The 19,652-nt window shown below is 36.9% G+C and overlaps 1 protein-coding gene across 5 annotated transcripts in view; it reads right to left on the bottom strand.

The window, feature by feature from the left end:
* Positions 1-302: 302 nt before the first annotated feature.
* Positions 303-19,652, bottom strand: part of psd3l (pleckstrin and Sec7 domain containing 3, like) — a 164,653-nt gene continuing 145,303 nt past the window's right edge. For all 5 annotated transcript variants that reach the window (XM_036595147.1, XM_036595146.1, XM_036595145.1 and 2 more), the window contains 4 exons: positions 15,209-15,366; positions 14,419-14,563; positions 13,413-13,556; positions 303-3,841 (listed from right to left, as the gene is read on the bottom strand). In XM_036595147.1, coding sequence (XP_036451040.1) covers positions 3,641-3,841; positions 13,413-13,556; positions 14,419-14,563; positions 15,209-15,366 — 648 coding nt within the window. In that variant the 3' untranslated portion in view covers positions 303-3,640. The remainder of the gene's footprint in view (positions 3,842-13,412; positions 13,557-14,418; positions 14,564-15,208; positions 15,367-19,652) is intronic.

Below are 19,652 nucleotides of genomic sequence, written 5' to 3'. Positions count from 1 at the left end.
GAGCTCAAAATTGATAGTGTTCCACGAAATGAGCGCTCTTGGTTCTTGGTGTTGCCATGGGTTACTGGATGATGGTTTCTTATGCTCGCCTCCATGGAATATTCAGCTGTTACCTGGGTTAGAGCATTTAAACGGAGCATGAATCTCTTGATTAGCTCATTTTCAGACACCTACATGTTCAAAAAAACTGTTCAAGGAAAAGGTTATAATATATACATGTAAGAGTGCAGCGGTTCTCTTAACAGGGGCGTGATGGTAAGAAGTCAGCTTGAACAGAACGGAAATGAAGAGAAACGCAACCATGAATTAAATACTGTGTTTTATTCACTGAAACCGTCTACAGTTTGTATGACACCAGCACTGCGTCCCTGATCTTGGCCGGAGGGCGTAAGACACGCTCTTGTGCCAAGAGATCACTTGAACGAGCAAGAAAATGGAATCCTCTGCACACAGGGCAACAGTTATATTTAACAACATTTACAGAGTTAAAGGATTGTACAAGATCACAGCTTCGAGAGATATTTCTATGCATTGTTTGGAGACCAAACAGCCTAGCTGAAGGCTAAGGTGCATCACTGTCTACTGAGGCGTGAGTATCTACAAAGTCAGCTGCTCTCCTTTCAGTTACTGACAATAAGAGGTGCATGACTGATTCTATCCTAACAAGGATGACAGGGTATGTGGGGTAGTAATGAAGATCAGGCTTAAGACAGAATTCTGATGGCTTTGTTTCAGGCTGGGGTAGTTAATGCTCGGCCGAACATTAAGTACTTTAAGAAACCGGTCAAGATTAAAAAGATAAAAACAAAAATGACACTCAGTCTTTTTAAAACATCTGTTATTAACAGTCCAGTTAAAGGGGAGGGGGCACCTTAAAACCTGTCATTTTGCAGTACCTATAAGCATGAATTGGAGAATGTAGCAAGTACATTAGAACAGCATTATGTAATAATTTCAGTCACCGTGTTGAATTGAACGAACGCTGCTTTGGTCTTGATTCTTGAACCCCTCTAATCTCTGTCCTGACCTGGTTTTGTCTACAACACCAACACAAGTTACATAATTTGATCCAGCAAACTGATGAAGCTGTTACCATCTCATCTTTGTTATGAGGCAATAAAGCCTACACAAGCTTAGATCCAACATTTCACCATATTTCAGTTGGAATAAATGTAATATCACACAGCTATACTCCAGGTGGGTGGGGGGGTGGACTGATATACCACCCTTCATTTTTTTTTTTGTCCTCTGAGAAAACAAACACAATGCCTATGTTCCAGTCAAAATGTTCTACATTAAATAAAACCATTTAAAGCAAACAAAACACACATTAATGTCTTATTTTAACTTAATTTGACCCATAATGTAACAACGTACTTCTCGGTTTCCATTACAATTTGTGCCGTCCTGTAAAGCTTTCATATTCTATCAAAAATAATTACTAAGAACAATTCAAAAATTCTTGCGCAACGTATCCCCCGAAAAGGGACGCCGCCAGAGTAAAAATAATCAATATCATCAAGGGAAACCGTTTGGTCAGCATATGTAGTCGGAAGTGAACAACATTTACGTAAAGACTCTTCACATGGCCATCCACGCGGAGGGAAGCGGCTCTGAATGCAAGTCGCTGGACATAAACCTATACCCACTGCAAAAGTGACCCATGAAAAACAAGTGCTTCACTGTTGATATACTCAAAATAGTGGTACAAGTGGAGAGCACGCTAATAACAAAGCTGTTTGCGTAGCAATTACACAGCGAAGCCAGCAGAAAAGGACAGAAGATATGCAGAACTGTATCGAGTGAGCTTGTTAGAAATGTGATGCGGATATGGGTTTATCCTTTCCATACATTACTCACATTCTTCAAATTCCATATATGTGTGGTAATGAAACAATAATAAAAAACTAAATTATAATAAAAATAAAGTGTCCTCAATACATACATTTCAAGTAAACAACATTTTAGACTGGAGGGATTGCGTAAACTAGCCTATTTTCTTTTACATGACTCAAAATACCTTCAAATAGCTTGGCTATACTTCACCTTTTCAAAACTAAAATTTGCAGTTGAAACCTTCAAAAACTGACAAAAAAAAACGTCTGGTATGGAAAACATCTGTTGGTGTGCAGTTAGCAATGGAAGTGTAAAAATGTCCATAGTGTTCACATCAGTTCTATCGCTAATGAAAAAAGCCAAAGTGACATCGTAAAGTCAATAATAACATCACAAAAGGCAATAATTCCATGTTATACAGCACTGAAAATAGCTTCCTTACAGGAAACTTAGTCTTTGAACAACCTAACTATGACAGCAAAACTACAGAACCACCGACAAACTAACACGTTACGGTTCGAGCTGACGAGAAAAAAAACAAAACAAAAACAAACAAACAAAAAAGACGTTCACTCAGCTCAGTACCTTCAATAAGAGAAACACGATTTAGTACTGCCTGAAAAACCTGTGATGTAGGTAAGAAACATATCACTACCTTTTATAAAGCTCTAAATACTCAAAAGAACTAAGTCATAAAGTGCACTATAAATACTAATTTAATCTTTACAACAATAATGTTCTGAACTGAGAATTAGAAATCCAAATATATAAGAAGATTATAAAATACACAAAAGGAGCATTGGCATTTACACTACTCAAAAAAGCAGAAGTATACTTTGTACTTTAACAGTTAAAAAAATAAATGGCTCGCCTGCACAAACGATGATGTTAACGTTAACATCATTCCGCAGTCTGAAAAGCCAAGTTTTGTAAATATAACTCAACGCAGCTTCGAACGATCCTTGTTAGGTACCCCTAGTTTTTCTTTATCATTACAAAATAATGTATCTGGCATATTTTAAACAGCTGTAACATGCTGGTACAATATAATAAATGTATGTGAGTATATAATAATTTGGGTATCTGGTTTGCTATAGGAAATCGATAATTGAGGAAACCACTAACTGCACTGAGACTCCTTTATAATGGACTGATGCATCGCCGTCCTGTATTTACATCCTGACGCATCGCTGCAATGAAAAAATAAAGATCTCAGAGAGACGGAAGGTCCATTAAGAACGCCGCTCTCCGTTCTAGGAGAAAAAGGGGAAAAAAGGACTCCTGTCAGTTCTATCCGGCAGCCTTACTCGTCTAATTTGTGGTGTGTTTACGACATTCACTTCATACTGAAATTACCTTCAGAGCAAGACCACGTCTACTGCCTACTGTATGAACAAAGAAACTGATGTGGAAATCTCCACTAAATTGTAGACGAGGAAGTCCTCCTCCTCTTGAGTGAAAGGCAAATCAAGTTTTGGGACGGAAGGAACACAGAGAGAACGAATCAAGTGACAGTCGAACGCCTCACAATTAAATCTCACACTCATCACGATAATGACGACTGCAACATCAACAACAATGAAATGAAATAAGAAAAAAACAATAATAAAAGGACCACATGTATGTAAGTAATGTCCCGTACAAATAGCTACGCAAGCACCAGTCAGTCTAAGGAGGACAATTATCAAGTCAATTACATCTTACACAACAGTTTTCTGTTATAACAGTGGCAGATAAATAAATTACATTAAAATATATTCACATGTTGTGTATAATGGCTCTTTGACAGGTATAGACAGACTGCCTATGTGACCTTGGGGGTCTCGGGCCGGTAGTCCTTCCTCTCGGACGTGTTGCGCTTGACTTTAGCCGCGGCCGGCTGGGACTCCTGATTGAGGGAGGGGCTGGACTGGGATTTCTTCAGCGCTGCATCATTATCTTTACCACTCAGGAGCTCCTTCACACCCTCCTTCAACAGCTTCACATACGTCTCATAACGATTCTCCTGCAAAGGTCAAAAGATTAACGACTACAGCCTTTTATAACACATCTGTATTCAATCAACAATACTACATACATCAGTACGAGACATAAAATATAGCTTCAAAATTATGAAGATATAATTATGCATGATTCTTTCTACTGATGATAAGTGTCCTTGAAAAATTACAATAAAGCAGCAGATATATAGGACTGTGCAACAGTCAGAGACCATCCTTTACTAAAAAAAGTTATCCACTTGCATAAAGAAGCAGAAAGTCAAAGAAAAATAAGTGAAAAAAATTAGTTAACAAATATTAAAAGCTATAGTAAAAATGGGAGTCCTAACAAACTGGTAGACCACCAACACTGTCCCCATCAGATCAACAGCACTGAAAGCTTTCATCTTTGAGAGAGAGGAGAAAATCAAGCTCCACTCTTACTGCAGATCTGAAAACATCCAGAAGTGTTTCTGTCCATCCTTCCACTGTGAGAAGACACTCAACACTATGAGTCACTCATTCAACTCATTTCAGATCACTTGGATTGTAAGAAGCAAAAAAACTTCTAAGACTGAACTTTGGAGGTGTGGAAAAATATCCCTGCATCTACCTTTAAAAATGAATAATAAGCTGTAATAAAGGCAGAGAGTTGGTAAAAAATCTTGTATAATATTCAGTTGTTGAGGCGTTTGTGTGAATTGTGTTAAAATACGTTTCCTGCTTTTTCTCCTGATGCTGACAAATGAATCACATGTACTACACAGTCTATAATACTTTATAAAATTAAGTAAATGAAAGGTGGTTTTTGACTTTTGCACAGTACTGTACTTCAATCAATAAGAATCTGAATAAAAAGCAATCAGCAGACAAGATAAATATGACAGCAAAAGTAACAAGGTTGTAATCACGTCAGGTTTCTTTCAATAAAAAATGTCAAACTGTTCTATAATCTATAATAAAAATCACATATAGTTGAATCAAAAATAGGAAAAATAAATAAAAATAGTAATAATAACCCACAGACAGGATAAAAAGGGGACAGTGTAAGTAATGAAGATGTAATTATATAAGGTTCCGCTCTACCTATAATGAAAAATGTCAAACTATTCTTAGAAATGTACAGTGTGGAATGTCACACTGTGTGGTCTTTAATGAGGGTCTGAGACAGCGACAGGAGAGAACAGAATACTATGCACTTGGCATGTAATATATGGAGACGATCCTGCCTACAGCATGCTGTGCGCCAGTGCAGTGAGCTGCTGTCAGAATGTGTCTATTATACCTGCAGAGAACATGCAGCCTTTAAGCTGTGTCTTACATGAAAAGGTTACTGGATTTCAAACCCTGGACTTAAATGTCTCATCTCTGCGAAAAGGATATTTGCTCAAATTTATTACACACAATAAAGAGTATAATGTAATGCCAGACAGCAGTAATAATATTCAATTACAATCTCCAAGTAGATCATGGTGTTGCAGGACTTGATGATTTAAGTTATTAATAAAACTAGTCTATGCTTTTTTAAGTAGCTGTACTCAACGCCAGCCGTTTTCAAACTGTGGGTCATGACCCACTGGTGGATCGCAGTGTGTGGAGTTGGTTACAATGAAGCTGCATCAATGAGTACATCATTTTTTGCACAAAAGCACAGATAAATGAACCGTGTTTTACATTAGAAGTGGGAATCGCTCCATTTCTGCACCAATGACACTTGTAAAAAGCGCTCCTGTATTATTAGCATGGACTCTCATATGATATGGGACGTGCAAAGCAAGCATGGACAGGCATGTTTCAAGTGTGGTTATTAAGAGTCACGCAAATTGCGACAATAGGGCCTCAGTCACTGCAATCAAAAGCTTTGGGTCTATTTTTGAGCTACACGCTACTAGAAGCTATGCTGCCATACTGTGTCGGTTCTGGCAAAACAAAAAAAACAAAAACAAAAAAACAAAACAAAAAAAAACACAACAACAACAAAAAAAAAAAACAATAATAAGCTTGCTTTAGCCTAATAACTCAACAGTGATCAGAGAACAGTAATGGCTTACATTAAACTGAAAACATGGTTCCAAACTATTTTAATCAACACATATGATGTCCAGCTGAGCATGAAGGAAATGTATTACTGTGCTCATGCTGAAGATAAGAGCTAAATGGACTGCATCATGACATATAAATAATTATTTTTATAATTATGATTATTAGTATAACAGATATTCACAATAATACACAACAGAAACCTCCCTTTCTTTTCATTTCGAGTCAAAAAGTTATTCATTTTTCAGCATCAGGAAAAAGCCCAAAACATCATGATCCAAAGTAATCTCAATTACAGATTTACACTCATCAGTTTATGAAAGTGATAGTAATCGCTTGTTGAGCACTACACATGCATTCAGGTCTATAATGTTGAGTCTCCTTCTCACAGGAGGTTGCTGGGAGTCTCATTTTCTTTATATCCTTCGGTAATTTTTTTTAAAACTCCTTTTCTCCCCCATTTATTTTCCTGTGACTTTCTCCTTCCTTTATGCATTTGGATTATCTTATATCTACTCTACATCTTCTTTGGCTGTTTTAGATGCACATGAGAAAAAAATTTAAAGGCAGCTGAGGTGAGTTTGAGTAGTTGCTTGTGTGAACGTTAGTGTCTCTATGAAGGGGAACATGATGTCAGTGACTCCTTTGGGAGCAGCTTTTGTTGGGAGGATGCAGCTGTATAGGACTTTTAAGACTGGAAAGATGGAAGAGTTAAAGTGGCAGCAGCGTGCCCAAAAGCAAGGAGCAGACAAATTAAATTATAAATATTGATAAATACTGATACATTTGATATTCTACTTTGTGTATACTCTGTGTAGTTTTCTGTTGGATTATATGCTGAAAATGAATAACTTTTAAATGAAAGAGTGGTCTGTGACTTTCACAGAGGACTGCACATACACATATGGTACAAAGCTACAATATCTATCCTACACAGTCAAACGAGACACTTCAGGATGGTTCTAGTCTAGAGAACGAGTAGCACTTCACTTCAATATCTTTATGCTTTCGCTACTTGTTCTCTCTAGACCCATTCTAATGTAAACATGAACAAAGTAAAAAGACATTTTCCATTGCAAATAAAAATAAGGTCAATTAGGAGAATCAAAACGTCACACAACACAAAGCCTAACCAAGGGTTCAGACGCTCCTCACCCAAGCTGCAGTCTAAATGCAGTAAAGGTGCGGCTATGCAGGCTAATGTGTCTTTGGACCATTGATTAAAGCTCACCGGACAGGGTAGCCTTTAATCACTCAACTGTAAGACATACAGACAGGCCTATTGATCTCTCTCCAGCGGGCCAAAAGGGGGTCTGGAAGAATCGACCACTTCACCAAACTGCAGAGAAGGGTTTATTTCAGCCATTGCATTACTGAGCTAATAAACGTGTGCATGTTGTGCACACAAGTTCGAACAGAAGGCACTTGGGCAGCGGGCTCTGTGAGAAATACAAGGTCTAAGCGCCTTTGATGTGGGACGGGGCAGAGTAGACAGAAGGGGAAAGAAGAGAAACAGGATTGATTAGTGAGCTGATGGTAATTCGGTTTGTGGGGCTTTGTTCCAAACAGTTTGACACCACTGCTGTGGAGATCTGAGGGACCGGCCCTCCATTGGGTTTGAAGCACCCCGCTGGCAAGATCACTCCATCCGTGCCCAGTCAAGAGCTGTGTGAAGTGCAGCTCTAAAACAATGGGAACGCTGCCAGGAAGGGTTCAGGTAGCAGACAGCACGACTAGGACCGTTCACACATAGCACGTTTCAATTATATCACAGATGTTCTGCAAATCAATCAGCTTCCCTTAATCTGGACCAGCGGAGGAAGGTCACGCACTTTGTCACATCTGATTGAACATACGCAGATTTGCAACAATTAATCAATTAATCACCTCGATTAAAATATCAATTACCTCTTTGATTGATTAGCTGACAATCTGCACGATGAGATCCTGTATTTTAGATTGTCTTGCTGGTTTCACTTACAGTAAGAAACCAAGCAATTCATTTATATGCATTTTTGCTACTTTTTTTAATACCGATTACAATAATTTATCATGAATAATCATATTCTTTTGTGCAGCTAATGATGATGAATCACATTAGTCTTAGGTGCTCAGATCTGACCCTAAAGAAACCTTTTTCCATTTAAAAAGCAGTGCATTTTGTTGTAGCTATATAAGCGAGCAAAATAAGCTTCATTAGGATGTATTTATTATTTTCAATGATTCAACAGCGTTAAGGAAGAGGAACAGTGGCTGTAATATCTATTGTAGCAACTCTAGCCTCTCACTTGATTTATGCATAGTTCTTCCTCTATGATTATGCATAGTTCAGTTACACTCTAGTGGAAAAGTGTGATCATTTGTCATATTAAGAACTAAGCGTAGACTTGAATGTTCTAAACTACAGACCAAAATGTAAACCGGCTTATTCACAGTTTAAAGGATTTTGGGAACAACATGAATTATGACATGGTTTAAAAAAAAAAAAAATCATATAATAAACCTATATGCAACAGAAATACATTTACATGTTTTATTTTTTAATATATGTATGTTTGTAACATATATATATATATATACATATATATATATATATACAGATATATATGTATACACAAGATTAAAAGCTGACTATTAATTTATTCTACATCCTGCATACTTCTCAATATGTTGCCATATGTGCACTGATATACTCATAATTAAATATTAAACTGTCACATTTAAATATATTATGAAAAAGATAACACTTATTACACATATATTTCTAACACGAGCAAATACATGCAAACAATTAGAAATAATAAACTGTGATTATCTCTTTATAGTAATTTCTGATCTTAAAATTTTTAGGAAAAGCCATTGGATCTGCAATACTTGGTCACTGCCTTTTGAGTATGAGGCAATCTGATGTTAATTTCTTGCTGCTAAACAGCTTCTTCAAGCTCTTGCTATGGAATCATCTACAAAACTTTCTTCATTTTACAGCTTCCTTTAATTTTTTTTAAATCTACAGTATGAGCATCATATTAGAATTATTTTACACATTTAAATACAATAAAATTGGCAATTTTATTGTCTGGCTTTTGAAAAAAAAAAATCTAGATTACTCCATTAATCATCAAAATAAGTAGTTTGCTCAATCACCTGGCAACCAGCATTCTTGTCCTGTCCTGCACTTTGTTTTCTAAACAGGATTTACACATTTTTCTGAGCAATTTTACTGCAGGTCATGCACTTTGCTGTTACATCTTATTGAACGTACACAATTCTTCACACATAACCGAATGAAAATAGCTTCAATGGCAGTAATGTCCATGTATAAGCACATTCCACTCTGGAAAAAGGAGTATTTCACAGCCTGAACTGACCATCTACCTTCCTCACCTGGAAAAAGCTTTATTTTACTGTCTCTCTTGTGCTTCAAAGGAAAGTTTTACATTAGCATAATATGCAATTTTGACACCAATTGACTTTAAGTGCTGAATTCTCAATCAGATTTGCATGCTGGTCTACTGTGTCCTTTACTAACCATGCAGCTGTCTGGAAATGTCGTGGCTCTACTGCAAATCATCTCATTACTACAGCGAGCACACCTGCCATCTGCCATTTCAAACAGCTCATCATTCCATGTCAGGCACTGCTCAATACGACACAAAAAATTAAGCAAACGATTGGATTATAAATTGTGTCACGTCACAGCATCAGATTTTTCCATTTGACAAATTATTCACAGCATGTCGAAGAAAACAAGGAGGTGGTCAGACTCGTCACTTTCAACTTCATTACAAAAACAGAATTACTTTAACTCCTAAATCAATGTATTGCTTTCTTTTCTTCAAGACGGTCGATTTTTGATGTTGGACATCACCATCATTATCAGACTTACCTGAATGTAAAAATAAAGGAATAGGAATATTACATATTTTAATAATATATCACAGTATAAAACTCCACGATGACCAAACTGCTTCAAATCTGTCTGATTCTGATAACTGTGTACAATGACCTTCTTTTAAAAAGTAGCTGTGGAAGTTAATAGGCTATTACAGCAGTTCCCCTGCAAAGCATGCACTTTAATAAAGTCTATCAATAGAACATCTGTAGAGAAATGATCTTAATGGTTATTAGTGCTTTTTAAACATTTAAAGGGGAATTCCACCATTTTTTTAAATTTCTGTATAATCAAATAGTTAAGATGAAATCATTTTTATCATTGTACAGAAATTCACAGTGTTCACAGTGTTGGTGAGAGAAACCAAACATCCAAAGCGTGTCTAAAAGCCACCTCACAAAAAAGATATTACATGAAATGGTTATAAAGTATAGTGTCTGATTTCTCAGACATTGTTTTACGATAGTTTTAAGATATGGTTTTGATCTAAAACTACACATGCAGGGTGTTGAAAATAAAAATGAACAAATGTTATCTCATGATAATGATATTAATAACTCAAGATCTCAAAGACACAGCATTCGTTTTGCCATCATAATGGCATAAATATCAAGAGATCTTGAGAAAAATTAATTCTGGAGTAAAAATCTATGAAATTCCCCTTTATTGTAATTTTGACCACAGATATTGTTGTAAGAAATGTTCAAATCGTCCTAAGTGTAGTAGAACAGATTATACACTGCATAAAATACATCCAGATAAGACACATCACTCATCAAGGAGATCAAGACCTTCTTTTCAAGAACTGCATCAAAAGTATGGAACGCCTTATCTTATGTAATCTGCCTGCTCTCATTTTATGCTGGTGTTTTGCACTGGTTTCATTTATGATCTCCTGCAGTAATAGCAGCCATTCAATTATACTTGTTATCTCAAAGATGCATGGTGTCACTTCATCTCTGCTGGCAGATCTAATCATCTAATCTGTGCATGAAAACTCACAACACTGACTGAGTTCCAGGGATGATTATGTCCACAACAACGTTCTGAAATGAAATGGAGTTTCTAGCCTTGGGCACACTGTAACACAAGCTGGCTGCTGCTCTGGTGGTAGCTTACAGCTCCCAACTGCCCCCAATGACTTTTATTTGCAAAATCAATCTTAAATTTTCTGGTGCTTCTGGGTTGTTGTTAAATGCACAACGGACCACTTTAGCAAAGTCACTGAAATTAATTTTGTCAAGGATATAGACAATATAGAGGCAGCTGGACAAGCATTTATTTCTACTAAAGGACTTTTGGGAACTGGAACTCGGTACTAAGCTGAGGTATCTGGAGTTATTGGGGAAATCAGACACTTCGGAAAGTGCAGCTAAGAAGAGTGATGACTTACTGTGTAAACCTGAATTATTTCTAATAGCATTATTACTGCTCTGGTTGGTATTACATTATATTCCTGTACTTATATAACTGCAACTTCTAAGGGGTTAAAATCAAAGAGAACTCCTTCCATTTAACGACATCTTCAGAACTTTCAGAAAAGAAAGTGGGCTGTAAATTCAGACTGAAGGCACAGATCAGTTAGCAGCTTCTCCTGGCAGAACTCCATGGATTGAGCCTTCAGCTCAGCTTGTGCAGTGCCCAGCTGCTCACAAGCAACACAGCTTGTGCGCCAGAGATGCTTCAAGTCTATGGACTGACATGATTTTCACATACAGGCTATCCTTTTGCAGCAGGTGGAGGAGAACTTTAAAGAAACTGTGTGAGGGAGCACAGTAATCATCCAACAACCACTGCGTCCTGAAATCTCATGTATTATTTGTAAAAATTTAGCCAGGCAGGAGGTCTTGTGGAGAAAATAATACAAAATGGAAACAAATATTAAAAAAATATTAACATGTAATTACAACACAGCAATACAGTGACATCAATCGAGATTACATGCCACATGGAACAGACACACACTGATCAGTGTTCAGCAAATGCTGACTATATGATAGATGTCGCCCGTTTCTGTGGCGTCCTGAATGATATTCAGTAAGGCTGAACAGTTATGACAGACATGATTCATCACGCATACCACATGATGGAATTCATTAATTGTGGCCTTTGCAAATAGCTAATTAAGTCAAAATATGTGATTAATTATAAAGAACTGAAGTTGAGTCATGCAAAGTGGGTGCATAAGACCTTACATTGATTTTAAAGTGTAGAAGATAGGGGTGCGCAATGTGACGATGTTAACGCCATCACGGTAAATAACAAGATACACCTTTCTGAGTATATCATGGGTATCCTCAGAACTCAGCGAGGTCAGAATGAATACTGTGGGAATTTCTGGACATCATAGGACATGCTCAAAAATAAGGACTTGTTCGATATTTAGGTTTCAAATGCAACAAAAATTTAAAATCAACATTACACTGATGAAGACATGAGGACAGCAGTAGATAATTCACTCACATCCTTGGAGGACACGTCCTTCACCAGGTTTTGAGTTCTCTTTGAATACACCTTCAATGCGCTTGCAATCATTACATTTGTTTGCTTGGCGAAGGGGTCCGCAGCACAACCGAACTTACAAAATACTGTGCAATTCCACATTTCCACCAGAGAGGTCTCCAAATCCCCAAACCTTACACAGCATAGCTTTTTACATCCTTTTTGTAAATGTGTCGCTATGGTCGTGCCTAGTTTTGTTCCACCTTGATTGCAAACCTTACCAAGACTTAATATTGTGATTCATACTGTGAACTGTGAAATTTGGAATTAGTATTTTAGTCAAATTTGTAAGGCATTAATCGAAAAAGTGTCAGAGCTTAGGCTCTACATTACTGCTTTAAACAAAATCCAGAACTAGATCACAAAATGCTATGGTAGGTGAGATGTGGCTTGAAATTTACACAGAAAAACTTCAAGTCAATTTATAGTCTTTAAGACAAACAGACAAATGCTGATAGTCTCAGCTTACATTACTAAACTTACTGTCAGTCACATCATAATCTGTTTCATGTCGTACATTTCAGCTCGAGGGCAGCAGAGTGCTTCTCGTCTGGTGTGTGGCAGCTTTCAGATGGCTCCAGTAGTCTTTCTATGTTTCCTTCTTTGGATTAATCGAATTAGAATCTCAGACCAACACAGAAGATGGAGGCTCGACGTGGCCACAATTGGAAGAAACTTATGCTTACCAAATATAGAAATTTACTATTCATTTTCTTTCATGAAAACTTAAATATTCTGACTCATCTCAGTAAATGGTCTCAATTATAGAGATATTATGTTTTTGCTCAGCCCTAATAGAAGGAATCTGAATACAGCATGCTAAAAAAGTGGTTTATACAGGTTTCTAAAAAACCCTGACAGTGTAAGTATACTGGCCGCTTTCTTGTTTCTTGACCTCAGCGCTTACTGACGTCCAGTAAATGAGACAGGCACAGAGCACCAATCAGCACACATAAACAAGTCTATTTCCATAAAATCTAGGCAAGCTCTGCCCCAGCACTCTCAGAGAAACACGTCAAAGACAATGAATGTGAGTCTTTAATACATGGGCATCAGCATGCATTACAGTGAGCGAGTAAACAAGTAAACAGTTGATTCAGTGATGGAATAAACAGCAGGGCTTCGAGCAGGAGTAATTTTTGTTTTTGAAGCAAAGTTCCTACCTCGAATTCCAGGTAGTGCTCTTTCAGGCGGTACTCGTCAACCTCCTTGGCTTTGACCTTCTTATCTGGAGGGTAGGACCTGTGCTCAGCTAACTCTGTGGAGATGTGCTTTAGCTTGGCCTCATGTGACTTCAGCTGCTCTTCCTGCAATAATATAACAAGCCCAGGTAAGCTTTAAATCTAACAAGTGTTAATAGCTGCTTTATGGAATAGTTACTTATAAAATGCAGATTGAAATATTATAAACAAGACACCAAATGTATGTTTGTTGAGAGGTATTTTATATGCTGTATTCAATATTTCCATATTTTGGGGGAAGCAATCACGTTATTACATATAAAATATATGAAATGATTTATTTATAGTAAATTTCATTATCTGCTTTAAGGTTTGATCACTTTTCAAATATAAGGCATTGTGGATATTAATTTTATTATAACTTTCTCATATATAGATTTCTTAGTTATTATGGAATCATTTACAGCTCCATTCATCATTCAGGATGTAAAATTTCTTACATTTTTACAGCTTTGTACAAAATATTTGAAACGCATGCGGTTGTACAGCACTAGCATAATGTTAATCATGTCAGCAAGTGCCCTAGTGCATTCTCTAATTAACCAACAGCAACAGAGAAACATACTGTAACACTGCATTAAAGGACAGCATTCATAAGACTTCATGACAACTGACATAAACCTTTACGGACCATCCAACCAAATTAGCTCAAACTGTGATCCCACAGTATTAAAAAAAAACAATGAAGCATTCAGACCTTACATGTTTACATTTTAAAATACTTTTTTCTATTTCTTCTAAAATGAAATTGAATACCATGTAGCTTTACTATATGATGCCCACAAATAAGTGATAACTAAGAGTCATCAGACTCACCCTGTGGCAGAGCTCTTATGTATCCTTTTGCAGCACCACTTTTTATCCATACGTGAGAGAAGCATGGCTGTACTAGGGTTCATTAATCAATGAACATGTGCTTTGATTTTACCTGAGACATCCTGGTGGTGGTGGCTGGAAGCAGCGGGCGGCTGAATTTCTTTTGTGAGCCGATGGCAGCAGGGAAGGAGGGTGCCGAGAACATGGCCGCCACTGAGTTGATTATTCTGATCCACGACTCCATCTCCTCGGGGCTCCTGCAGGGAAAACAGATGTGGTTTTGACAACAGTCAGCACTTGATACGCAAAGTGTAGAAGTTTGCACTGTCCATTAAGTGGATTAAAATTCGGATGCTTGAAATAGCTTTCATGCTAGCAGAGAATGGAGTGGTAAAGTTCTAAGAAATATCTGTTTACCACAAAAAAGTATTTACATTACATTATGATGCATCACATATACTGAATGCGCCCTTGCTTGTCATTTGTGCCAGCAGTGCAAAACAAAAGTAAACATTAACAGAGGAAACTGCAGAAACTGTATGACAGCGTTCTTCAATGACCCAATTAAGGTGGCGCAATATTTTACTCGGATGTCATGGACTGTGCTTCTCTAATTAACGCATTTAGAAAATGGTCTCGGAGGAGAGTCCCAATCTGTCTTATTGATAAGAGCCTTTATTTGGTCTTCTGTGAACACTGTCTGAAGCAGTAGTAGGGGGAAAAAAAAACAATGGCCTGCATAGACTAAGAGTTGCGATAAATGTGTTTTCACTATGCTTGAACCCAAGCATGAAATTAGATTTTGGCTCCAAGGGAGGTCCCTTATTCTCCCTTTAGTCTGTGGGGCGGTGCATGACGACATAAACTGTCCGTTTCCTTGACGGTGTGACGGCGGCTCTTACTGGGCTTGGAAGAGGAAGACTCTCCAGTCGGCCGTCTTGAGCTTCAGCACATTGGGCTTCTTCTCGTAGTCTACGGCTTTGATGGCCAGGGCGTGGTGCACGCTGATGGCATTCTTCAGATCCTCCTCTGACAGGGCCTTCTCAGGTTTGTACTCATCCTGTGTGAAGACAGCACAGTGCTTAATATAGGCAGGAATAATTCAAATTAGAGCAACCTGTCACTCTGCCGCAGCTCCATTTGCTTTCATCTTTTTATTTCATTTTGTCACTTTTTTTTTTTATTTGTATTGATTCTCCATTTTATTAAAAAAATTTGTTGGTCCAAATTAGTGGTTAAAATAGCAATATATAGCAATATTTTTAGTGATATACAAAAGTTTTGCTAATTTTCTAAGTGAAATTAATTTAACATATCCTTTACAAAGAACATGCTTCGGCACACATAACGAACAGTTACTGTTTCTTCACTGAGTTTAACATATTGGAAAATATAAAGCAGAAAACGTGTCTTTTGCTAAAGTTATAGCATATTTTATATTTAGATTTATTTTTTGCAATATGTTAAAACAGCAAATAAATAGAAACTGTGCACTACACATTATAGAAAATGCCATATTTAACTGCTACAAGTTCACTTATTTACACAAACTTTTGATCAAACTTTTACATTCTTGTACATACAATAGATTTGACAGCCATCAAATAATGACCATAAAATACCAGCACCTCTGTTGCCAAGTAGCATTGATGCTATTTAGTGCACTTTACTCATGATATCCAGGACCTGACACTTAACTGCAATGTATGCTATTTACTGGGGAAAGAGCAGTTCAAAGTCTATTAATTTCATACAAACTAAATTAAAAAATAGAACGTTTCCTGCCTGAAAATTATTAATGTTAACATAATACATCATCTGATGATGTCATACTGTAGTATGTTTGGAGAATATTGTGATACTGAATTTTACCAATATTTCCTAGGACTAGTGCAATTTAAGCATAACACATATAACAATGTCTATATCCTCATAACCATTATCATCAACCTCCACTGCTAGCTTTGACTTCCAATACTGCCACAATGCTCTGGAGTAAGATCTCTCATTTTGGACTACATTACAAATACAAGTAATTTATTTCCATCTTTCCGAATGAATTAATAACAGACATGATGGCTTATTACTACTGTGAGTCAAAACTCCTCCAATCAGACACACCCCACAGAGATTCAGACGTTTTTGTATTACTCATGAGTTGAGATAGCTCCCCGCCGAAGCCCGCGATGGCACAACAGAAAAAAGAACTAATGCAAAGAACAAATAAAGGAAAATGAATTAAAGCAGACAGAATAAAATCACTGACAAGCAAGGTACAAAAAGAAGATCAACAAAGGGACCTTTATACTGTTCTAAGGATTGACTGGTAGGACTGCCTTACCTGTAGGGAGGGGGAGAGGTGATTAGATTAGTACGTTAATCAGGGCGTGACTTCATCTATTATAAGTTAAGATGGGAAGAGTCAACAAAGGGCGTTCATTTTTCATTTAATTTATTTTTTTTCTAGATGATTTGTTGCTTAGAAGTAAAAGCGTTGGAAAGGTCACTGAACCAGTATTCAAAGAAAAAAAAAAATAGAAAAACAGATACAGAATCCATAACAGCGATAATGCATCACACACACGAGTGAATGGGTTACACAGCAGTAATTATTTACATTATGTGAATTACTGCTTCTGTAGTCACCTGCTGAAAATTTAGGCTACAATACGCCGACTACAGTACTGTGCTCAGAAACAACCCTTCATTTATTCAATTTCCAGTCAAATTAAGCCAATAAGTTAATTATTTTCAGGAGATATTTCTTGCGTAAGGTAGGGGAAAATAGAAGGAAAATAAGTGAAAAATGAGTTTCCAAAACTCCAAGACTCCTAACAACCATGCAATAACTGGTAGACCACCAAAACTGTCACCATTAGACAAACAGAACTTCAAAGATTTCATTTTTGAGAGGAGAAAATCAAGCTCCACTCTTGCTTCAGATCTGAAAACATCCACAGGTGTTTCTGTCCATCCTTCCACTGTGAGAAGACAACTCAACACTATGAGTCTGAAAGGACACTGACAAGAAACTGTTAAATAAAGATGATCATTTGCACACTAAATAATGAAACTGCCAGTGTTGACAGAACAACAGATTAACCACCCTAGAGTCCAGACCTCAGCGTTGCTGAACGTGTTTGGGATTACGTGAATCTTCAGAAGTAGAAAATGCAACAACTTAACTTTGGAGGTGTGGAAAAATATCCCTGCAGATTTCTTTGAAAAACTGGGAACACTAATTACTGAAACATTTGGTGTTATGTTTGGCTGCGGGGGCTTCTGTGTCATTCTCTGTTAAATTTAGGTTTTCTATCTTTTTTCCTGATGAAAATTTGATAATGTGTACTTTAATAGGCATTTTGACTGGAAGTTAAATAAAGGGTGGTCTCTGACTTTTGCACTTTTTGACTGTATACTGGGTGTCTCTTCTCTTTTTCTTCTATAGTTTTAACTCTGCTATTACTTCACTTAAACTGTAACATTTTTTTCTGTATTTCGCTGTGCAATCTTCCTGTGTAAAGCGCTTTGAAATGAAACTAACATGAAAATGGTTATATCTACTGTTAGTGCTGTTTTATTTGGTTTATCTGTTTAAAAGCCTAAGTCTTGCATACATTAAACTCTGTAAAGCTTATGTAATGTACCTGTCAAATAAATAAATAAATAAAAAGAAAACAAAAATAAAAAGGCTATATACTGTAGGTTGAAAATGAAGATTGATATTATTATTGTTATTATAAAAGCATAAATAAACAGATGTGCATGTGGCTTAAAGTCAAGATGATATCACTGTATGATATAACTTTCCAGCTATTCTAACACATTGCACAGGGCAGGGTAAATAATTGAGTGGGAGGTTTTCTGTGCGCTCGTGGCTACACTGAGAACTGCAAACGAGGCCAGTGTGGAGCAGAGAAGGCTGGGTTAATATGAATTCGCCACTGCTGCTGCGGCTGGCCGTGCTGACAAATGTGTGGAGAATGGCAAACAGTATTGACTCGGCGTTGAGAGTCAGTCTGTCAGGTGTGATGTCAAGGTTATCATTTATCATTGCACATTCCGGGCCTGCAACTCCTCTCATGAAAAGTTCAGCTGTTCTAAAAAGCCTGTAGCTTTGATGGACTTCACTCGCTGCTCTTCTGCTGGAGCTCTATGCCTCCAGCCTCAGAGCAAGGCTGTCTCACCAGCTTCAAAAGCGCCACAGAGAGAAGACGAAATGGAAAACTGAATTTTCAAATATTTCATGTATAATGTATGCAAATGTTTACAAGAAAACCAACACTAAAAGCAAGTGGGATTAAAATCTTGTACTGCTGCCAACACTGTTCTGGTGTAGTGTTTACCTTCTTACTGAATCAGTTTAATTCCAGTCAGACAGCATTATTTAAGCGCAATCATGAAATCAGCTCATTTAACGACTAGCGTTTCCTTCAGTGGTTTAATGCTGTACTCTAACTCAACTCTTCCCGTAGCACATTTATCATTTTATGCTTTAGTCTAAACAGCATTAAATATTTAGATAAACGCTAATCATTTATCATTTCCAGTTTACATACAATAAACAATGTTTCTGACAGAACACAAAACGTCTTGTTTGTATCATTTAAGGCAAAATAAAGTGTAGTTTCAGTTATCCGCTGAAAAAAGAACTGGCAAACATTGGTTTTCACCTATGATCATGACAGGAGTGCAACAGTTAATATGATTAGCTTTCATACATGAATCATTGTACTGAACTGGTTCAAAGTCAGAGTTAAAAACACATTTCTGACTTTTAACTTGGACTTTAGACTAAAACATAGGACAGTATTTAATTTTTTTGATAATTTGATAATTAAAATCATGATAAATCTAAATCTTTCAACTTCACTTCAAAAGAATAATAATAAAAAAAAATCAAACAAATAAATTATTATTTTTAAAAGTTAAAATGTAGGGGTTAGGGTTTGGGACGGCCACCTGACCGGTACGCCTGTCACCAATTTTAGGTGATGATAAAGTGGCGTATAAATGACTGCAATTAACAACTTTATTGTCTATTTTTAGAAAGACAACTTTTGAAAGGACAATTTAATTGTAATAACACAGGTCTAAAGTTCTTTTAGATCTTCTATTTCCACTGATTTTATTCATTTTTGTTATTGCTGGTGATTTTAACAGGCATATCGACAATCCCAAGGACAATTATGCCAAAGAACTCCATTTTGGACTCTTCTGGACACTCTCAGCATGTGACCAGAAGCACCCACTGTCATGGTCACACTCTGGACATGGTTATCTCAAAGTGTCTCAACATATAAGCCATTTCTAAGGATGTCGCTTTATCAGATCATTACTGTGTTT

Source organism: Colossoma macropomum, unplaced genomic scaffold (genome assembly GCF_904425465.1).
Source record: "Colossoma macropomum unplaced genomic scaffold, Colossoma_macropomum, whole genome shotgun sequence".
NCBI lineage: Eukaryota > Metazoa > Chordata > Actinopteri > Characiformes > Serrasalmidae > Colossoma > Colossoma macropomum.
The sequence above is the reverse complement of the archived record's forward strand: the minus strand, read 5'-3'. Positions and strand labels throughout refer to the sequence as shown.